General features: G+C 37.0%; 1 protein-coding gene across 50 annotated transcripts in view; it reads left to right on the forward strand.

Annotated features, from left to right (window-relative positions):
• Positions 1 to 23,764, forward strand: part of ABI3BP (ABI family member 3 binding protein) — a 255,427-nt gene that overhangs the window by 156,336 nt on the left and 75,327 nt on the right. For 21 of the 50 annotated variants that reach the window (XM_024245145.3, XM_024245155.3, XM_063721849.1 and 18 more), the window contains 17 exons: positions 839 to 913; positions 5,337 to 5,378; positions 6,533 to 6,574; positions 7,229 to 7,321; positions 8,044 to 8,091; positions 9,192 to 9,254; positions 9,372 to 9,446; positions 10,477 to 10,524; positions 11,972 to 12,031; positions 12,859 to 12,948; positions 14,474 to 14,506; positions 15,283 to 15,369; positions 17,001 to 17,057; positions 17,980 to 18,063; positions 19,195 to 19,254; positions 21,790 to 21,849; positions 22,638 to 22,721. In XM_024245145.3, the coding sequence (XP_024100913.3) occupies positions 839 to 913; positions 5,337 to 5,378; positions 6,533 to 6,574; positions 7,229 to 7,321; positions 8,044 to 8,091; positions 9,192 to 9,254; positions 9,372 to 9,446; positions 10,477 to 10,524; positions 11,972 to 12,031; positions 12,859 to 12,948; positions 14,474 to 14,506; positions 15,283 to 15,369; positions 17,001 to 17,057; positions 17,980 to 18,063; positions 19,195 to 19,254; positions 21,790 to 21,849; positions 22,638 to 22,721 (1,101 nt within the window). The remainder of the gene's footprint in view (positions 1 to 838; positions 914 to 5,336; positions 5,379 to 6,532; positions 6,575 to 7,228; positions 7,322 to 8,043; positions 8,092 to 9,191; positions 9,255 to 9,371; positions 9,447 to 10,476; positions 10,525 to 11,971; positions 12,032 to 12,858; positions 12,949 to 14,473; positions 14,507 to 15,282; positions 15,370 to 17,000; positions 17,058 to 17,979; positions 18,064 to 19,194; positions 19,255 to 21,789; positions 21,850 to 22,637; positions 22,722 to 23,764) is intronic. The other 29 variants (XM_024245150.3, XM_063721822.1, XM_063721834.1 and 26 more) reach the window with 5 other exon arrangements.

The following is a 23,764-nucleotide window of genomic DNA, read 5'->3' on the forward strand; positions in this document are numbered from 1 at the left end:
AGTAAGACTCTCAAGTTCAACTTCAGACTTCATTTGGAAAAAGAATTTTTAATTTTAATGTTAGTAGAATTACTTTATGCTTCAGATCATAGCATTATACCTATTGGTGAATTTTTTTGAGAGTAGTTTTTTTATTATTAAAATGTGTTTAGGTAGACAGGCTCAAAGTGACAGATTCTGGAAATATTAGGAGAAAAAGAAAAACACCACCCTAAAATTGTATGCAGGAAGTTTAAATTTATTGTCGCATCTGCAAAAGACATGCACATCAGCTACTGGTTGAATGATTTTAGATTTTTCCTTTTTAGTTTATAAAGCTGATAAAAATATAGCTGGTCTTAATACCTAGGTGAGGGGTTGATAGGTGCAGCAAACCACCATGGCACAAGTTTACCTGTGTAACAAACCTGCACATCCTGCACGTACGTCAGTGAATATTAATTGTAAAACATGGTGGTTTTTTTCCCTAGTGCTCAGACTTGGATGAGCTTGAGAAATATGAAGTAAGAGTGCAAAATAATTAGACTGATTTTTAAAAATCATAGATTATAAGAACTATCTTTACTTTGAGTAGTTACTGTGACTATTTAGTAGCAATGCTATATTTGTTAGTTAAATATACTCTTGAAATGTTTTTTCTAAACAAGATGAAAATTAACTACTTCTCTGTGAATGGATCATGAAATATTCTCTTAATGGAATATTTCCAAAATCTTCCAAGAAGACGAGTTCATTCCATTTAATGTATAGTTTATTTCTAGGTTTTCCTTCTGTGTTTTTAGACACTGAGATGCCTAAATATTGATTTGTTTATTATTTTGTTTCTTTATTTTTCCAGCTCCCAGTAAAACACAATTTATTTCTCTGAAACCTAAAATCCCTCTCAGCCCAGAAGTGACACACACCAAACCTGGTAATTACCCTAAACTTTTTTGAATATTCCAAAAGCGGGGTTGAAAACAAATTTTATGCAATTATTTGGAGCAAGAATTTCTGATTTATATTTTGACATTTGTTACATTTTTCCATGAAAAGTGTAAGCATGCAGTGAAATGATCTAATCATAAATAGCCACTGTGATATCACAGCATTGCTCTGAGCAATGTTCATGATCATCACAGAGAAAACATAGAAATGTAATGATGTGAATGATTGAGAACTCCCTTGTCTACTACTGCAAAATAGTTTCCGATACCAATGTTGACTGGAATTCTAATCATGTAAACAATATCCTTTCAGCTGGAAAGGGGAGAAGTGTTTCTGTCTTCTAAGAACTCTGCATTATTTTAGAGTTTCTCAGTTCTCAGGCTAGAAGACCAGAAAGACCTGTATTTTCCTAGTGTTCCAAGACTTCTAAATTGGGGCCGATTTCTGGACATGGACCTCTGTTTACCTCTTAGGAATTTTTAGTGGTGTTTTCCTTTAAAAAAAAAAAAGGCTGCTTTTGCAGGAAGAGATCATTCTATATATATAATTTAAGACATAAAGATTGTGGAACATATTGAATGAGCAAATCTTGGAGGTTTTTTAATCTATCTGTAATCCACGTAGCGGTTTTAAATGTTGACTTATAAGATTGACTACAGGGAAACTTGTCACCACTCAGTGTCATCATTATCTAAATTTTAAACCCTTAGCTCTGGGAAGACAGTATTTCTCACTATAATGTTTAATGGATTTTGAACTTGCATTTCCATTAATGGCATGTTTACAAAGTAGGATTATTAAAGCAAGAGATTTTCTGCTAAAGTGGGTATGATTTATTTTTGCAATGAAATGGCTAAGGAAGAAAAATGTAACTGCTTAAAGAAAAAGTTCTCATTACTCCCTGTAAAGAAGCAGTGAGATTTCCAGGTGTAGGTGCAGACTGAAGGAAATTAGGGATTAGGCAAAGGGAGTATAGTGGACACTGTGACCATGGATGAGGTCTCCAAGTCAGAGAAATGGAATGAAAAACTCTCACTCAGGTTTTTCAGAGGAAGAAGCATAGCTAATAAAACTCAAAAGCCTTAATAGTGGTTTAAATCAAATAACTCTGACAGTTAGCTGTATGAGAGAAGGGTTTAATACCCACTTATTTAAAAATCACGCTTAGAGAGCTTTGGGATAGAGCAGTAACTATGCTGTATTTTGAACAGAGGACTATTACCAAGCAGATCATGAAATAGTACTGTTTGTTTGAGTCACCAAATTTAAATAAGGATTTCTCTCAAATGAATTATTTCTGTTATTACAACATAAAATTGGAAATCGTCAAATTTCTCCAAACATTGGTTATAGTTTATATATGATAGATTACGTTATTCATTTCAGCGGTTGCTAAGACAAGATTTCTGAGAGGAAATTCTTTAATACAAATGAGGGAGGAAGGTTATATTTTTATCATCGTAAGGTGTTTGAGCAAAAAGACTTCTTAATTTGACATTTCCTTTTAACATGGGAAGAATTACTTGGAGGCTAATGTGTTTACATTCCTTTGATTTCTAAACCTTCTAATCATCAAAGAAAATCCACCCCTTTTCCTCTAACAGCAATGTAATGACTTCACAATCCACACCTAGGCCTGTGCCAACTCAAATGGACCTTGAATGGTCCATAGCAACACAGGATGATGGCTGATCTCCGCAAACCATTGCTTTGGTTTTGGCTTCTTAAATTTTATTTATTTTTATTCAGGGCAGACCACCTTTATAGCTCTCCTAAAGATGTCTATTTCTAGCCAAGGTTCAGAAGAGCAAATAAACCACCCAAAGCTTTTTGAGGCCTTTCCCAGCCCTCTCCGCACACTCTTCTATTTTTCTGTTTCACTTTCCATTACAGGCTCCTTTTCCTTTGGCTTTGCTTGGTGGTTAAGTCAACGAGTAAAAATCCACATTGATTTGGGCTTGTTTTATAGGTACAATTCAGCGCATTTCTCAAAAACCGCAGCCACCTACCATGTCTTAACTTGTCTACCTCATCCAATGGGAATCGTTTCCTTCATGGTTTAATCTTTAAGCTTCTAATGGACTGAAAATAAGGGAGTGCCCCCAATTACAGGTGTTTGTTTCACTTAACTGTCTTCCGAGGTGGATAGAATTGTAAATTGTTCTCATTCCTAGCCACACATGTGAGTCAAATTTGTCTTTGTTTTGTGCTGAGATAAGTGGCTTAGTCATTTACAGAACACTCAGCTTTGTTATGGAACATTTTATACCTTTACCTATAATACGTTATGATTGTCAAATAGAAAAAGTCGTGTCAGAAGATATATTTATTTTTACTAAACATAGACCTTACTGTTTTTATGTGCAATTGACTTTGAAGCTTAATTGATGGAGTTCTATCCCTATTTGGTCTCAAACTCAGTCAGGAACTCAAAAATGCAGATTTTTCCTTATAATTTCAAAAACAAGTTTCTTTAATTTTTGTGAAGTCTAAAAGATGCAATGAGTAGCAAATTTTATTTTTCACTTGTGGAAGGCAACTTTGTAGAATCAAAAACATGAATTACAATTTTGAAGTTTCAAAATAATTTTTTGTTTGCTATCTTCAGGTATGAATGATTATTTGATATTTATTATATTTCATGTACTGATGTTTATTTTCTTCTTGTCCTATAGCATCTGAGATACCTAGACCTATACATACACTCTCTTACACATACACTCTCTTACACATACACACATACAATTCCCTTTCTCTTTCTCACACACTCTCTCTCACATACATACTCTCCTCTCTCTCTCTCCTTCTCCCACAGACTCTTTCTTCTCTCCTTCCCTCTCTCTCTCACACACATACACACACATCCTCTCCCTCCCTGTCTTTCTTTCCCTCCCTCCCTCTCACATACACACACCCTCCTTCCTCCCTTCTCTCTTCTATCATACAGACTCACTCACACACACACTCAGAATTTTTACTTTGTTATATGAACTTCAGTCTGACATATCACTACTGCTTTTGCCATTCGTCTGTTACAATCTATTTCTGCACAAGTTCTTGAGAAATCAGAATTCTGGGCTTTTACAAACAACTTTAACCTGCTTCTTTTGCACCTAATTTGTACTCTTTAGCCTCAACGCAAAAATTTTTTGATCACAGATATGTTAATGGGTGATAATACCTTTAAATAGCACCTTATGCTATTATGCATTGCTTTTAGAAGAAATAAAAATTCTCTACCTGCATTATTATATTTTTCCGTTGCTAAAAACTAGTTGCTATATAGAAGCAGTTGTTGTTAGTTGCCACATAGAAACTATTGTTATAGTTCTTTTTTAGTCACTACATATTCTCAAAACCTGCCACACTCCCTTGTCAAGTAATATCAGAGATCATTCCTGATAAGTCTAATATTAGAAATGTATAAGTAGAAGAATGATTTCAGTTCTATTAAGATGGTCTATGAGTGCCACATTGATTAGTTTCTTCCTTTAAGAAAAGTCAAAGAATCTTAACTTTTTCTTTCCGTTTCAAAAATAAACAATTCCTTTTTAATTTTCTCCTTCTTAAACAATTCTTTTTGTTCATAGAATAATGAGAAACCTATTGGGTAATCTTTTTTTAAGCCCAAATATTGTAACCAAACTAAATTCAACATGAAGTTTAATTGCTTATGCTAGTTTGAATAAACATTGCTAGTTTATGCTAGCTTATGCTAGTTTGAAACTTATTGCTGGTTTGAATAAACATTGGAAAGTTTATCAGAATATTTAGATACTGTTATTTAATTTAGCATTTTATGAAATCTGAGACTGCTTTTGGACTCATTGATTTACCAATCCAAATGGGTTAAGTTTCATATGTGAACCAATTTGTTTACCAGCAATAGATACTAGTGAATACAGGGGACATCATATGAACACTTGTGGTCGCTTTTGAACAAAAAGTTTACTTCTTATCTCTTTTGTGAGAGAGCGTCAGGTCCAGCCAAGCTGGAGATGGCAAACTAACAGCACAGACACGGTACCAGGTGGTGAGTTTGTTGCCTGTTCCATTTCCTTGGATGAACCTGGCTGTCCTGCAAGAAACAAATAGCAGGTGACAGGACACTCTGAACAACCTCAGAGAGGCTACCCAGAACTCCCTCTAAGTTAGTATTTCCTCAGCACCAGAGGCAAACCAGAATATTGGGAAGTGACAGTAACAGCTAAAGATCAACAACAAAAATGAGAATTCTCAATTCTTGTGGTTTGTAGAGAGGATGTGGAAGGTTGAACTTCACTGGCATAAGCCAGTAGAACCTAATCATTCACCCAGGAGAGAACACCGTTTATAGTAAAGAACACGTAACTTCTATCTTAGATGGTGCTCTTCAGCATTGCTTTTGATCTTACTTGCTTTTATTGCAGCCCCAGAACCTCAGACTCTGCTGCCATCACAGTCAACAATAGGTAATAAAGCTTTTTTTAATGAGTGAAAACAAAGTATTTTTAACACTCTCCATGTTCAACTTTGTTCAGCTTTGGGGTTTTTTTGTTTTTTTTTTTTTTTCTTCTCCAGATGAAGTTTCGCTCTTGTTTTGTTGCCCAGGCTGGAGTGCAGTGGTGTGATCTCAGCTCACTGCAACCTCTGCCTCCCAGGTTCAAGCAATTCTCCTGCCTCAGCCTCTCAAGTGGCTGGGATTACAGGCCTGAGCCACCATGCCCAGCTAATTTTTTATATTTTTAGTAGAGACGGGGTTTCACCATGTTGGCCAGGCTGGTCTCAAACTCCTGACCTCAGGTGATCCACCCGCCTTGGCCTCTCAAAGTGCTGGGATTACAGGCGTGAACCACCGTGCCCAGCCTAATATTTCTTAATTTTCCTTCAGATCTTTTTCCAGCCATTTTTGCCCGAAGATATACTCTCAGCCTGTGCTTGACTTAGCAGTGGTTCTGAGACACCCATGAAAGCAATACTAATTTTAATTTGGTAGATTCTTTATTCTCCTTCATTTACATTTGAGGAATATACCCTGAGCTTGTTCTAGCCTGTTTATTGCCAGGGAGGACCCTGACTTTCATAGGACATATTTATGTTTTCTCTTTTGGAAGTGTTTTTCTTACTTTCAGAACTCTAACTTTTGCAGATTTTCTTGAAAAGTGCCATGGTCTTTCCAGATCTAAATACCCTGATGTGTCACTAGGAAATCCACTCAAAGAGAAATAGAAAAACCAACCCCAATCTTTATAGCTTCCTTTTCTTCAAAAGAGAAAAAAAAAAAAAAAATGTGTTCTGGTGCCATCTTAGCCAATTACCCATATTTTCCTTCATAACATGAACTGCTGGTTACTTTATTACAGTCACATATTCCAAGTGAGAATCATGCCTTTTTGTTCCATTTCTCTTTCCAAACTTAACTGACTGGCTAAATTTTTTGTTCGCTTTGTCGAAAACACAGGAATCTATTGAAGTAGAAAAGAAACTTTGCATGTGGATAAAAGTATCACCATTTGTATTTGCTCAATCTAGTAATTAAAAATTAAGCATATTCCATGTTTTAAATACATGTCATTTTTCCTTTGATCTTGATTCTTTCTTGGTGATTTTTTTCACATTGTCTTAGGACGTGAAACACCAGGAACCAAACCTTCAACAACAACGTTAGGTAATAGAGTTATTGAGTGGGTGACCTTTGTTTCCTCTTTTCATGTCTGTTGGTATCTGTGTTGACAGACTCACATTAATGAATTAATACATTAATGTCCATTTGTGTGTGTGTGAGTTCTCTGTTCTTCAGAAAAAAAGTTAATTCATATAGGTATAGTTTATAAACTCTATCTCATTTTTTAAAAGTTGCCTGTCCTGAAATAATTAGTAAATTCAAAGCCTTCTGCATATATTGTTGATTTGTGGATATTTTAAATGCTAAGTGAAAAATTTCTCTGTTTAAATCTTAGGCCAAATTTTAATTTTTATCCCAAATGGCTTTATAAAAGCAACCTTTCTCATGTTCCTGTTGAACATATGCCTTCAATATTTTTGAGTGACTGTCTTCTCTAAACTGTACAAAGTTTTGAGATTTTCCATCTCAAAATGGAAGAACAGACAGATCTCTTGGACAGTTTATTAATCTGTGACAAAAAAAATTATTCAAGACCTCATTTAACTACATAAATAATGATAGAAATTTGCAAAACAGATGGAAACATGTCCACAGTAAATCAAAGGGTTTAAATGTCCTTCTAAGATGGTTGTAATATTTATCATCAGTTTGTAAATCCACCCTTCTTGTATTAACTTGCTAATTTTCTTTCTTCAGCACCACGAAAAACCAAAAGACCAGGTCGTCGCCCCCGCCCCCGTCCCCGCCCTAAAACCACACCTAGTCCAGAAGTGCCCAAGTCCAAACCGGGTAAATGAGATATTCAGGTTCCAATTAACATAGAAAGTGGAATATGGCAGCTTCTGGTTTGATATCAGCTACTTGAGCAGCTGGGCTTTAGGAACCAGTGGAATTGACTTTTATAACTGAGCATCTGTACTCACTTTCTATATTCATTTTATATATGTAATATTTTATATAATATGTTTATACTCTCAGTCATAGTTATTAGGCAGACACAGCAGAAAGCTGGCCCATTAAGTGAATTATTAAAGTAAAGCACCTTGAAATCTGATGATGTACATTCATGGCAGATGAGGTGTGGGAAAGCAACAAGGAGAAAGGAAAATGGGAACTGTAAAAGAGAAAATCACATTCAGAAAAAATGCATCATTATTCTCACTCATAGGTGGGAATTGAACAATGAGAACACATGGACACAGGAAGGGGAACATCACACTTCAGGGACTGTTGCGGGGTGGGGGGAGAGGGGAGGGATAGCATTGGGAGATATACCTAATGCTAGACGACGAGTTGGTGGGTGCAGCGCACCAGCATGGCGCATGTATACATATGTAACTAACCTGCACATTGCACACATGTACCATAAAACCTAAAGTATAATAATAATGATTAAAAAAAAAGAAAAAATGCATCATTTAGATAGAGTGTCCCAGCTTGAGGCATAATGTCTCCCTCCTCACGATGCCACTTCTTGAAATATTTCATGTTTTTGATGTTTGCTTCTGTAGCTCTGGAACCTGCCACGATGCAACCGGAGCCCTTGGTGCCCACAACTGGTAATTCTACTCCCTCCACCGCGGCTGCTTTCACTGATTGTAGCTTTTGCTTTCCCCACTCTCCATTCCAGGCATGACTGCAGTTCCACCACCTCATCACAGTTTCATCCCATGCTTTTCCTCACCTTTCCTGTCTGGGTCTGAAGATCCTAAAGATAGGAGAGTTCTAAAACAATCCAGTGTGCTCATTTAGGGAAGGTCTGTGGTCTTGGACACAACTTCCTGGTTCTCTGCTGACCTTCTGTCTGCCCTATATGTGTCATGGGATTGAGAAAGGCATCAACTCCTTCTCACACAGGGACCTCTGTGCTCATCCTGAACTGAACAAATGGCAAAATTTTACTCCAGTGCCATGGTTAGCATTTCTCTGCTTTACTGATTCAACTTCTAAGACTTTCTTCTTTTTAAAAAGCTGCATGAAATAATGGCTTCTTCGGCTCTTCTGTTTCTTTGAAAAATGTTTTTGAGTAGGTTTGGATAGCTAGAGGTACCAAGATCGTTCTTGATCTAGAATCCAATGTAAAACTAGTGATGGTCTTTGGAACTTGACAGCATTAAAAGTCCCAAGCTGGTTTTATTGTTTTTAATACTAATACTGTTTGATTATAATCATTTCATTATAGTTTCTTAGCGCTCAAAATCTATCATGGCTTTACTTTGGAAGATCCCAGACATCGGCAGCCATGTAACATTATTTCTCATGTGTAATTTCAAATGTTTATGGATTACTTCCAGATCGCCTCCTAAGCAATCAGATTTCTACCTTACTGTTTGTATACTGAAGAAAACCTTTTGATCAAAGACATAGAACTAATATAGTTTGTCTATTTTGAAATTATATAGGAAAAATGTCTTATGACCGTCCTCATTACTTTTGCTCAAAAACACATTTTGAGCATTTAGTAATTAGTTTTCCTTTCTGGAAAAACTAATTATGCTAGTGTGTAGTTAAAATAGACACCCTTTTCACCCTTCCCACACCCCAGAAATTTTTACGGATTCATTGAATTTATATAGTGTCTTTGTTCTGCATACGTGTCCTTAATTTTGAAGTCACAAGCCATGACCCATTGTGGTAATTTTAATACCTTTTCCTCTAGCCTCAAAACCATCTGAGAGACCTAAAACCACACACAGACCAGATGCACCTCAAATTCAGCCTGGTAATGATTACTTTCAATGCCTTGATCTATAAATAGGAAAACAATGTGTAAGTAACATTAATCTTCACATTCACAGCTCAGCTGTAACACTAATTATGGCACTCTAATTTTCTTCAGGTTCAAAACCACCAAAACAATTACTTCCTAAACCCCAAGCCACAGCAGAACCAGACATGCCACCAACTAAATCCGGTAAACATAATTTCCAGTGCTTTAGCTTAACAGGATTTTCTTTGGAAACATTGCTGAAAATGTTTCCAATCTGTCATATCATATAAATCATGGAAACCCAAATACCATAATTTTGTTCATTATCTTCTCCAAGTAGCCACACTGATGTTTTAAGTGCTAAATGAACAAGTCAATATGTAGGAAATTAGTAAATTTTATACCTGATTGACTGGCATTTCATTTTCTTAAAGCTTTTTTAGGCCTATTTTCTGAATTTGTGATGAACAGAAGCCTGAGTTTTCTGTATCTGAAACATTTTTGAAAGTGATTTTAGTAACCACTGTTAGTACACACAGAAGGCTGACACTGTTCTTCATTTATAGGCTCAACTGAAAAGAAGACTTGCTAGTCAGGGATTAGCTTCCTCTAAAATACTCTATTGACATTTTATTTTATCCTATTTATTTATTTATTTAGAGATGGAGTCTCGTTCTGTCATGCAGGTTGGAGTGCAGTGGTGCAGCCGGCTCACTGAAACCTCTGCCTCCCAGGTTCAAGCGATTCTCCTGCCTACGCCTCAGTAGCTGGGACTACAGGCACCCGCCACCACACCAGGCTAATTTTTGTATTTTTAGTAGAGATGGGGTTTCACCATGTTGGCCAGGCTGGTCTTTTGAACTCCTGACCTCAGGTGATCCACCTGCCTTGGCCTCCCCAAGTGCTGGGATTACTGGCATAAGCCAACGTGCCCGGCCAACATTTTAAACAGTAACTGTTAACTGAGTAATTTTTTCCCACATAAGAAGATATTTATATAACAGTTCTCAGAATCCAACTGTTTTGCAGTTGAAATTTTCTCCCAAGATTCCAATTAGTATAAAATTTTAATTTGCTAAGAAGCATCTCACATAATAAGCCTATCAAGAAGGCAATTTATATTAACTTAGAATAAACTAGACTCTGTGTCCTCTGAATTAAACACGAGTGAGCACCCAAAAGTTTAGACTTCCTTGCTTTTATTACTTATATCTGTTTATTTTTTGTGATGCAGTCTCTGAGCCTGTTCCATTTGAAACCGAAGCTCCCTCGATGACCATAGGTAATGATGCTTTCTTCCTTCTCGGCCAGTGTTTCTCTGAGCTTGCCCCTCTCATCTCTTTTTTCATTAGCTATAATATGCACAATTGTCATTCACCGTTTTTGTTTTCATTTTTAAAAATTGTTTACTATTTTCAACAGGGGCCTTTTTAACATCATTAGACATCCTTAGATCTGCTGCTCAGCTTGTAACACGTAATTGTTATTCTTTCTTCCATCACCTTCAGAGACATTCAGATTGCTTGAGTCACAGTCACTCTGTCTATATCCATCTTTCAAACCAGAAAATTTTTTGAAACCTCTGCTTCTTTGTGGGTACAATTTATGGATGCGGGAGGGGAGCAATGAAAAAGCTGGTTGGAGTTTGTCCTCAATGTGTTTATAAGGAGTTCATGATGGTACATAACTGTTTCTTTCTCGCAAAAGTCCTTTCTTCCTGTTCTACATTATTCATATGCAAATTGATCTTTCTGTTGCTAAATTCATCTTGCGATGCAAAATTCCAAACAAAATAAGGATTCTCTGTTTTGTTTGAAGGCAATTAGTTATAAATATTGTTGTCATCCTGTTGTCCTGACTTCCTCCATCTCGTCTATTATATATGCCTTTAGTTCTGAAGATGCTCTCAGTGGTGGCTTAAACCAACTTTGTACTATGATGTCTTGAGCCTCTCTATAAATGCCTAAAGAGTTTTTGAGGGTGAGATGTTTGAATGTTACATTTAGCCTTCTGGGTTTAGTGAAAGATAAATGGAGATGCTAATACCAGAGAGTTACAATTCTTGATTAATTTTATATCTATATATAATCAATTTCAGAATGTTATAGAAATCCTTTTTATCTAGACAAAAAGTTGTATTATTATCTTTTAGACCTTTTTCTTAATTATCTCTGTTTTCTACTTGAATAATTATCTCCTAATTAGCCATTTGAAATAAATGAATAAGGAGGCAGAGTAAGAAGCAATATCACATTTATTACAAATAAAAGGTACAAGACTTTTGCACAACTCTCACAAATCTCCAGTAAATAGACTGAAAACATTTTTCTAATTCTCCTCACAACTACCACTCTCAAAACAAATTAATAATGGTGGTGAAAACTTCTTAAATACCAACAGAAGCTTTTATAACAAATTTTTAGAGTACTTTAAAATTATATATTGGACAACTAAGATTTTCTTGGATCCAGGTTTTTTATGTTGTTGGAATCAGATAATGAAATACAGAAAAATATTTTTCATTGCCCTTATAGGGATGCAAAGGGTATGGATATTTTGTGAAATAAATGGATATGATAGTTTGGCTAGTTAGGGGAAAACAAATAATATTTTCCCAGAGTTCAGAAATGCATTTAAAACATTAAAGGGTTAAGAAGATTCATTTTCAAAATAACTTTCTTTTTCTGTGTTTCTTAATCTCCATTGTTTATTGTATTGCTTTTGGTTAGTTCCCACCACAGACATTGAGCCTGTAACTGTGAGAACTGAGGCTGCAGTGACAACATTAGGTAATGACCTCTTATGTCTTTAAGTATGAGTTTTTTCTGCTCATTGTCTAATCTATTCCATCACTATTTGGGCTAAGGGTTTTTTCTTTCATAAGATTTTCTCATCATCCTCTTGTCATTGAACTATATTCTTCATTTTGAATGTATTGAAAGTGCTTAAAACAAGTTACTTGGTTATAAGCCCATACGCCACTAGTGAACAGCGTCTGTGTCCCATTTTTCCCATATTATCCAGCTTTATTAATGCTTGACAGAGCCTGTGATTCTGCTCCAGTAGTGTTCTATGTTAAAACTGAATTTCAAATACAATTAGGAATGTCTGCCTGGTAAATATCAATTATAATTCTGTGGGCATCTTACTTTCTGTTGTTTTAAGATATACAGAGAATTTTTGTTGTCTACCAACTATTTTAGAAAACAAAATGTGCTTATACTAATAACTTGTAATGGAATGTGTGTCTGAGCCAAGTAATTTCTTAGTACACTCTCCCAAAAGCAGGCAGGCCTGGGTCCCTCTCTGATGTGATGTCTACGTGCCTATGTCTGACTTCCCTTGGGTATGGGCCCTCTTTGAAAATCCTATGCCAGCAACTAATAATAAAGTTGCAGTTTATTTTTTTAAATTACATATATTCCATCTGTCTCAAAAGACCTGTCAGTAGACCAAAAATACATATTTTTGCATATAGATGATCAGAAGAAAATTCTAAACCAAAGAGACAAATTTCTCAAGACTTAGGAAAACTTTAGAAAACCTAGAACCATGTGTAATCCTTTCTTTGGTTTCTGGAGTCATATGACTACAATAACCAGTTTCCTTTCTTTAGCTCCAAAAACATCGCAACGAACAAGAACACGTCGTCCACGTCCCAAACATAAAACCACGCCACGCCCAGAGACACCGCAGACCAAACTAGGTAAATAATATGTGGTTCCTTGTCCCTGTGGCATCCCATTGGATGTGGCATGGGGGTGGCAGTTTAACATGCCACCTTATAACCCACTTGACCCTTGGGGTGAAGGCCCAAGTCATGGAAAGCAGCTGCTACCAACACAGTGCTCTGGCGATACCTGTGACTTCCTCATTCTGCTTGCGTGAGGACCTCCTTGGTGCCTGGGAATTTTACTTGCTTCTCTGACACTCAATTACATTTTTCTCTTTGATTACTCAGCTCAGCAAAAACTGACCTGATTAGGTATCTAGTTAGCATATTTAGTTCAACCTGTCACACATTTTGAACATTTGTATCTGTGAGGAATATTTTAGAAAAAAACAAATGACTTACCTGTGTGAGACTCTTCATAATAGATATACAGGAATCTGAGGAAAAGCAAATATTTATTAAATTTTACCAACTGTTACGCACATCGTCAATTCTTAGAGAAGCAAAACATCTGTGGGCTGATAAGTGTAATGTGAACCTTTAGGGAGAACTCCATTCTACAAAAATTTTAAGAAAAATTAGCCAGGTATGGTGATGTACGCCTGTAGTCCTAACTACTTGAGTGAATGAGGTGGGAGGATCGCTTGAGCCCAGGAAGTCGAGACTGCAGTGAGCTACAATTGCACTCTTGCACTGTAGCCCGGGCAACAGAGCAAGAGCTCATCTCGTGGACCTTGAAATTTGTAGAGCCTGTAGATTTATTGGTGGATTGGTAGGAATCATATAAACAGAGGCAGGAAGGTGTCGTGTGAGGGTGACATTGGAAGGATAGGAACTGCAAATGCAACCTGATTGTAAGAAAGGCAAAGTTCTTTTAGTTGGACAGTAATGCTGCTTTTGATGGGTCTACAAAGAGCACTTCGAATGCCTGACTTTGATGATTGGATTTGAGCCAATTGGCTCCAGCACGCTCTCCTAACCTAGAGGTCAGGCCTTTTCTCTCCTGATAACAAAGAGATGCACTAACAAGTTTGATGGATTGAATGACCCTCTATATCTGGTTCTTTGTATGCCTTTGTTTGAACAGAGGTCTTGGTCTTTTTCCAAAGTGCACTCTTGACAAAGAAGAGCATTATCTGTTTTAGTCATTCATCAGTGTATCTGCTTAAACATATCAGTAATTGCATCTGTCATGAACTAGGGCTTTGTTTTCCAGTTTATAGTGTAACTACACTTTCACATTAGTTTTTCCTAATTTTTAAACATAACATTATTAGATGTCCTAAGATTTTTCTAAGCAGTGTTTTCTACTGTATTATCAGATAATATAAAAATAAGAAAAACTGGTAGCTAACCATGTTACAGATGCTAAGGTTATATCTGTTTCATAAAAGCAAATAAATATGTACCCTCACTTGAGAACTTCAAAATGTTTGCTTTGTGGCTATAGAACCAATGCTATAATGGGAAAGTTCACTTTTCAAGAGAATGATGGCTTTTCTCTTGTGTTTAACATTTATTTCTTTTTAAAATTGCTTTTGATCGTTTCTTGCTACAGACTTTGGACCTATTACTCCTGGGACATCTTCAGGTAATGACTCTCTATGTCCTTCAGCAAGTGCTTTTTCTTACTCATTGTCAGATTTCGCTATGGTGCTATATAGGCTATGGTACCATCTTTTGTTGTCATCTCATTACAGTATTCATCTTTAAATATGGAAAACTTTCTTTTTAAAGAAATATGCAATGACTTAATTCAAGACAGCTATCTGCTCCATAGCCCAGCTTGAAACTGTGTCATGTCTGAGTCTCTGAACAATACTCTTAGAGCCAAGATCCAACTGCAATTCCCCATATATTCCTTATTTAGAACACCAACATAGTATCAAATGATATCATGAAGTTTCTTTATGCACCTTTCTGGTTTTCAAGTTCTATGTAATTTTTTTTGCTTTATTGATGTTTCTGTGAATTTTATATACTTAGTTTAGTAAATTACCAAGTGGAAAATTTGCCCAAGCCTAGTTATCTTAAATTATAAGTGAATAGTGCAGGGTTGGTTAGAACCTCTCTCACACTACCAGAGTTAAGCAGTGATTTGGGTTAGGGACACTTTCAAGAAAATAATGATAGTTTCTAATGTTTGTTTCTTAAACATAATTATATATGTACAATATTTGTCTCTGGAGAAATCTCAGTTATCAAAGAAAACCTATTAAGATACTGAAGGAGAAAATTTCAAACCAAAGTGACAAAGTTCTGCCAACTCAAACTCTAACAAGTATTTTAAAACCTAGAGCTATGTCATCCTATTCACAGTGAATGGAGCCATCAGCACCATATTAATCCTAAATTTTCTTCCTTCAGCTCCAACAACAACAACAAAAAGAACCCGTCGTCCACATCCCAAACCTAAAACCACGCCCCATCCAGAAGTACCTCAGACTAAACTGGGTAAATATGTAGTTTCTGTTTTGTAGAATCCAAGCAGTCTACCATGATTGGGACTGTAAGTTCTATGTACATATAATCTATTGTGTCATGCCCTATATATCTCTTAAGAGTAAAAGCTACCGGTTAGTGAGGAGAACATGAATAGCTTAGCATCTCTTGCTTCCTTTATAGGGATCTTCTCTGCTGATGATTATTTACTCTTCTTGCTCTTTTATTTCATTCCTGTCTTAAAGATAAAGCTGCTCAGTATTGAGCCAGCACAATCATTTAAATCAACTACTTTTATTAAGTCCCTTCTAATTCCCAGAGCCATATTAGTCCATACATCAGAAGTGGGAAGAATGTTTTCTTTCCCAATCAGTTTACACTGTAGTTGTAAACAAAAGCTATTCCTGCATAACCAGTTAGAAATGAATATGAGGCAGCATGTTTATGAAAATATAATTTCTTTCATGGTATAAATGCCACCTGCTAGAAGCATGGCAAATATTTAGAGGAGGAAAATGTCCAGGATAATTAGAAACCAGCATAGAAACTGGATGAGTAGAGGGATGAGGGAACAGAGGCTGATAAGCAGGGAATGTGTTGAAGCTGGCTCACCAGACAGAGGATAACTCGTTGATACCCTCCTGTTCAGTGATGAATTAAAGGGGGCTGGGATGTCTACTCAAGAGCTTAAATTTGATCTAGGGGGCTTCAATGATCCCTACTTCTGCACAGGATCATGCTTTTTCTGTTCTTAGAACTGAAGATACCCAGCCCAATGATACCAAAAACTGAGAGTTGGTTCTTCAGCTACTTATGTGAAGTACGGCTGTATTTATTAAAGACTTAGTCTCTTAATGAGTGTAGTCTCAGCTTCCTTTTGGCTGTTAGTATGTGTGGTGCACAAACTCTAGGGCAACCTCCCAATGATTCCCTGCTCCTGGAGTTAACACCTTTATATAATCCATCCTCTCCTCCTCATCCTCTCTCTTTCCCTCCCTGTCTCTCTCTCCCTTGTGTTAGCATGGCAGACACACCCCCAGCACATGCACCTATTCAACAGAGTGACACCCATCACCTTTGCTTTATTTTATTGGTTAAAAAGATGTCAGAGATCCAGCACACACTCAAGGGGAAGAGGTGACACAAAGGTGTTAACACCAGAGGCGGAAACCACTGGGGATCACCGTAGGGGCTCTCTGCTACACTGTGTTTGCTTCCAAATATAAATGTTTATTCTATCTATCATTATTGATTACTGCTTATAATGAGTGCTCTTTGGTTTTTTGGCTTCCACAAAAGTTCTAGTCTTTACTATATCTTTTTCTAAGAAAATGACTAGCCAGATTTTCTAGTGTTCATTAGAATCAGATGGTTAACCAACAACAAGATCTTACTATTGACCTCAGTGAGATGCTCAGCAAAGTCCAAAGGCTATTGCTGACTATCTTCTGAGTCAAATGAGTACCTGATTAAAGTTTGGAGAAATATTCAAAGGAAAAAAAATACATCCACTTTCTTTTGAATTACGATATTAAGAATTAATTTTGCAGCCTTAGAAATCTGCTTTTTAGTGGTAAGATGAATGTTCCGACATTTCATGCGTTCACAAAATCTCTTTGGTTTCTTTTATTACTTTTGATCAGTTCCTGCCACAATCCTCGAACCAGTTCTTAGAACTGAGGCTCCAGGGACAACAGCAGGTAATGGCACATTATGTCCATCAACATCTGCCTCTCCTGCTCATTTCGAACCCATTCATCACCATCATAACCACAGCTTCTCCCATTTCACAAGGCTTCTGTGTTATCCTTTATCGTTCATTACTTCTTAATATATATAAGAGTATTAAAACAATTTCTTGTTGGTAAAAGAGCCAAGCATGAACTTAGGGTCGGTTTATATATTGCAATGTAATGACTTTGAATTACCCACATCTTGCCCCCACCTAACATTCTAACCACATTCTTTGTTACTAAGTTTCAAATATAATCACTGGAGGGTGGAGGTGAAGGTGTCTGTCCCTGATCTAGGCTGAGTAAGTCGGCACAGCTATTACGGTGTGACATAGTTCTCTTGCAGATCTAAATTTCTACATGTTTACTATCTGCATTATATATATATATATATATATATATATATATATATATTACTCTTTACTGAAACAAGAACACACCCTTACCCCAAATGGCAATATATATATATATTTTGCCATTTGGGGTAAGGGTGTGTTCTTGTTTCAGTAAAGAGTAAAATTTTCCCAAGTACAGAGTAAAATACGCCCAAGGTTGGTAAATTTAAATTATAAGTACCATCACAAATATAAAATCACCCTATACCTACCCCCATCACCGCCATAACTCAGCAAGGTTTTAGAACTTGTTCTTCATTCAGGAATCCCTGTGAGAAGCTCCTTGAAATTTCATCAATAAACATATTTCTATGTGATTTTTATTCTTCAGAAAAAGCTACATGATAAAAAGAGACACCTTATTGAAATAGGGGCAAATATTTCAAACCCAAAAGAAACATTTCTTGGAAGTCAAGAAATTATAGCAAGTATAATCTTATCCACAGCTTCTGGAACCAAACACGCTGTATTAACCTGAAGTTTTCTTCCTTTAGCTCCCAAAGTGCCTCAACGAACTCATCATCCACATCCCAAACCTAAAACCACACCGAGTCCTGAAGAGCTTCAGACTGAACTGGGTAAATTTGTAGGTCATGCTTGAGGAATCCTAGAAGCCCACCCCAGTGGGACCCAAAGAGAATGAAGTAGCTGGGCATGGTCAGCAGCTGATTCCACATCAGACTAGGCAACGTGGAACAGGGCTGGGGAGATGATGTGGTTGCCAAATTCCTTATGCTTCTTTCTCAGCATCTATTTAATTCACTTCTCATTCAATTCCCTTCATCCTTTCAATGTTGAATGTATGCTGAAGTGAAACAGCCAGAGAAGGAACATATGTTCATGCAAGTGGGAGATTATTTCTTGTTAACTATAGGAGTCACGTAAGTCACAAATAAGGATCTAAGGCAGGAGTTGGCAAACATTTTCTAGACAGAGCCAGATAGTAAATTTTCTAGGCTTTCTGGGCCATATAGTTCCTGTAGTATTTTCTTCTTTTTTTTTTTTTTTTTTTTTTTTACAACCACTTAAAAACAGAAAAATCATTCTCAGGGGAAAATCATTCTGGGGGAAGAGTAATAGAGAAATTCAGAAAGGCAGGGAATGTATGGAAACCAGCCTGAGGAGGCAGTTTCTCTGACTGCCAGAGGCTGTCAGGCTTCTAGGTGTTGATCAGAACATTTCATTGAGGTGTCTGCAGCTAAGTGAGAAGGGTTCTTGAATGCTGGCCTGAGGAGTTTGGATTTTAGGTAGGAATCATCTGCATCCCTGTGTAGTCAGGCTTTATCTGGGTGTTGCCCAGCTGTATACCACAGACTGAGGGGCTGGCCCTCTTCTTGTCCTCTTAAGTACTCACATTGGACAAAGCTCATGGTCTTGTTCCAAAGATGAGCTTTCAGCAAAATGTGTATGGTCTACTATGCTCTGTTAGTTAGGTTCAGATCACCAAAGAATGAGAAAAACTCCTGGGACACTTCACATGGACCATTATCTGAATTATCTGACTACAAAGTAAATGACCATTCCTCCTAAGAGATGAATTGGTACCCAAGGACAGAGGTGCCATTTTCTGTCAGCTCAGGAGGCTAATTGTGTTTGCTTTGTGCTCTGGACAGATACGTCATGACCTGGTAAAATTCTTTTTGAATGTTCTGAGTTTTTATAAATTTTTAATGTTTTGTTGGTGTTTTATTTTTATTATTTTTGGCCAGTTCCTGCTACAATCTTTGAACCAGTTTCTCCTATAAAAGAGGCTCCAGGGACAACATTCGGTAATGCCACTTTTTGATCTTCAGCAAGTGCTTTTTCTGCTCACTCTCAAGCTTGTTCCACTGTATACTGCCATTCAATTACATTTTTGGTTTTGTAACGGTTGAACGTGCGTAAAACAAGTTGCCTCTTGCTCATAAGAGAGCTATATCTGAATCTAGTTTGGGATCTTTCCTGGTCTTTAACTTAAAATGTTTATCATATCATTTTGTTTTTGGCTTAACCAGAGTTCTCTGTTAGGGAGATTTCACATATTCTCGCGAGGTTCTGACCTGATCTACGCTAACCAGGCTGTAACACAGAAGTTTCTTTATATATCCCTTATACACCTCCCTTTTTATTTTTTTCCTTTTCTGGGGGTTTATATTTTTGTTTGTTTTTTTATCCCATGTACAACAATTCCCAAACATCTACCTTCTTAATCTGCCTGTTATTTTTGTTATTTTGTTAATGTATGAGTAATATTTTTAGTAAATTAATCAACAGATAATGTGATCAAGGCTAGTAGATTTAAATAATAAACGGTGTCCTTAGTATAAATTGAATTCCCCCTAGTCTCCATCATAATCTGGATGATTTATAATCTTTTAAATCCAGGCAGGGCAATCTAGGAGAATGTGATAAACATATTAATCCTAAGTATCTGAATTAATAACTTTATTTAATCTGTCAAATTTGTGTCTTTGCAAATTTGTTATTGAAGTGTCTTAAATAACAGGAGAAGATAAAGTATAGTAGGAGCAAAATTTTTGCTTTAGAAAGATATATTTTCTGAAGTTCCGGAAAATCTACCAAGCTTTGGAAAAGCTAAAGATTTTTTTTAAGTCTATGATGTGCAGAAGCATAAGATTTAAAATAACTAAAGGTTATCTTTTTCTACCTCCAAAAACCTCCCGTTGAACATATCATTCACAGCACAAACTTAATACCACTCCTTGTCTGGCTACTCTTGAGACTATACCAGATAAGTATAGGGTCTTTGGTTTATGGAGCTTAGCAGCCTGTCACTGATAGAAATAATAGACTCACCCCTTAGTGAGGGAGTCCAGAAGTTGTTACCCCTTCATGGTTGACAAGGAGTCAGTTTAGAAGAGACCTGCAGGATCTTCCCTTTTTGTAGTAGGAGACATGTTTTACTTCGCAGTCTGCAGGCTAGTTGAACACAAAAACTTTTCCCATGCAAAAAGCCTAGAGAATGAGAATAAGCCAGGGTGTTTTTGCAAATTAAAGATTTTTCTTGGGAATATAAATGTTAAGTGTTAGACTTATTGTAGGGTCTTAAAGTAAAAAATGAATTTGGGTTTCAACAGAGCCAGGAAAGAATTTGGGTCTTGAAGTCACATCACAATTTGCACAAATAGGAAGGTAAGAATGAACAAAGATTAAAAAATTGGATATAAATAGAGGCGACCAGAAAGGGCAGAGACCCTGCTTCTAGGGTCAGCCAAAACATTTTTGTTGGTAATTCTGCATTTGGATGACGCCATGGAAAGTGGACGGAGGGCTTGAACGTCTCATTCATTGAGACTGACATTGTTCTCATGAGCATCAGAAGTCTTTCTTCCACACTAGATCATGTTTTCCCTCTGCTAAGTGTGGACAATGATTTACTGGATGCCACAGACTGAGTGGCCACCCCTTACCCAGCCTCTTGAGTGCTTTTGTTTGGACAGAAGTGAAAAGTTCTTTCCAAAGTGGAGTTCCCAGCAAGATCATCAGTCATTTTTAGTTATTTGTGTGATGACCATTTGGATATTTCATCACTTTTTCTGCAACCATAATTTGATAAACATATAGTACATATTCTCTTTATTCAGCATCACTAAAGTGCAGATTAGTTTTTCACGTGCTTCTTGAGAATTATTAGAAACATATTTAAGTAAATGCCTTAAAACACCCTAAAGTCTTCCATGTTCGGATAAACACCATAACTACAGGAATTGTTTGCCTCATGTAGTGCTAAACAGAGACCAAAGATGATGACCATCTCATGAGATGGTGTACTTGATATAGTTCAGCCAAGTCTAGACAAAAACAATTAATTTCCATTTGAAAAAGGGCTGCCATTACAAAGCAGTATAAATTAGGTGGCTTAAATAACGGAAGTCTATTTCTCACAACTCTGGAGGCTGAAAGTCCAAGATCAATGTGTCTGCAAGTGTGGTTTCTCTTGAGGCCTCTCTCTTTGTCTTGCAGATGGCCACCTTCTCACTGTATCCTCACACGGCCTTTCCTTTGTGTGTGCAGCTCATGCCTCTCTTTTGTATGAGTCCATCAGTCCTGTTGAAGTAGAGTTCTACCCTTATGACCTCATTTAACCTTAATTATCTCTTTAAAGGTCTCACTATGAGGATTAGGGCTTTGACGTATGAATTTGATATGTTGGGGGTGGGGGGTGGAAATATAATTCAGTCCTAATGCCCTTCCCAGAAACACTTCCTAGAGGCAGTGTTACACAAGCAAGATACGTTTTGATATGAATACTATAGCTCCCACACATTTTTTTACCATCTCTTTTGTTTATCTTATTACTTCAGTTCCTGTTACAGACCTCGAGCCTGTTACTTTTAGAACTGAGATCCCTGCAACAACCTTAGGTAACGACCCTACAATTACCTGGCTGTTTGCCAAGTGCTTTTGCTGCTTGTTGTACAGTCCATTCAGTCTTCATCCCTATAACATGGCATGTCTTCCTCTACAAAATAGCAAACATCACTGCCTGTGACCATTCAACTATTTCTATCATCTGAAGAATACTGAAGCCTCCTAAAAACAAGTTTCCTGCTGTTTTTATGAGAGCCAGGCATGAGCTTAACTCAAAATATTTACCTGCCATGTGGCACATTTGAAATTATCATGTCATCCTGTGCTTCATTTGCAGAGTTCTATATTAACATTGAGTTTAAAACAAATTGGGATCTATTTCTTATCAAAGCTGATTGGCAATAACAGCTATTCTTACTCTCCTTTGCACATCTGAGTTTCTAGATTAAAAAAAAAATGCCCAGTATGTTTCTTTATTAGTGCTTTAAGTAATGATGTTTTATTACTAGTTTGACAACTAGGGAATTACTGAAGTCTGAAATCTTAAATTATAAGCCTCTTCCTTAATGTGACCCTAACTTCCTATCCCTTCTCATTGAGTACTCTGCCCCAATCATTTTTTTTTCCCCAGCAAGGAAGTTCTGTAAGTTTCTCAATACAAGTGCCTGAAAATTACCATCAATGATAAAATGACACGTCATTATAAAAGGAATGAAAAAGTAAAACTAAAAACAACTAAAGTTCCTAGAACTATAGGAGATCTGACAAGTTTTGGAAAAACCTTTCCTCAGTATCCAGAATCATAAGACCTAGAGTAACACAAGGCTTTTTCTTCCTTCAGCTACCAAAACATCAAACAGAACCCGCCCTCCACGTCCCAGACCTAAAACTACACCGAGCCCTCAGGCACCTGAGACCAAACCCGGTAAATCTGTGATTCCTTGGTTTAAAGGTGATCCCTGGCAGCCTGTCGCAGTGGGGACTGAAGCAGTGCCAATGCTGAGCAACAACAGGTCTTATTCTCCCTAAGCACGAGGGCCTTGAAAGCTGAGCATCAGTACCATCTCCTCTGCTCAGCTTTCAAGGAGGATAGTGTGTGGGTGAGACCCAACTAGTGCCAGCATATCTTATTATTTCTATGTGAGACTTTTCTTTGAAACCACATAGTTAGTATATTTCTTACTGTCAAATTCCATTCACATCTTAAAGGTAGAACTTCTTTAGCAGAGCCAACATATTCAGTTCAAGTAAACGTAATTGTAAGTGTCTCGCATATTCCCGTTCCCACGCTGGCAACTATGGGTGATATGTCAGCTTTAGGAGAGTTATTTTACTGCAGAAAGCGTGGAGTTGAAGATATGTTTGCCTGACACAAATATAAAGTAGTGATCTTTGTGTTTTATCTCAAAAGAAAAGATCGAGGTGGGCTGGACTTGGACCTTGGGCCCACTGAGGATTTGGATGAATGGAGGGAAGAATGAACTAGGGCAGAAGGACCACATGTGTTGGGTCAGCTAGAAAGGCAGTCCAGTCTAGAGGGACTCCTTCTAGATGGTCATATACGACTGTTCATGATGGTGCATTTGGAAGGGTACATCAAGTCAGATGAAGAAGGATTTTGAGGACCTGATTCAGAAGCTTAGATTTGATACAGAAACATCAAAAGTCTTTGATTTCCACTTATTCTGGGCTGAGGGCAGACAGATGCTCTACCGATTATTACAGGCTGAGTGACCACCCTCTTCTCTTAGGTGTCATAGTTTGGACGGAGGTCTCAAACTCTGTCTATAGATGAGTTCTTGGCAAGATGAACATAGTCCACTTCAATGATTAATTTTTTATGTCGGTTTCAAACATATGAACTGTCTCTTGTATCCATGTTTACTTATATGTAATAAGCACTAATGTTCAGAAGTACAGAGTAATTGTGTCTTTTAAGACAATTTCTAAGTATACATGAGATAAATG

This window comes from Pongo abelii, chromosome 2, assembly GCF_028885655.2.
Source record: "Pongo abelii isolate AG06213 chromosome 2, NHGRI_mPonAbe1-v2.0_pri, whole genome shotgun sequence".
NCBI lineage: Eukaryota > Metazoa > Chordata > Mammalia > Primates > Hominidae > Pongo > Pongo abelii.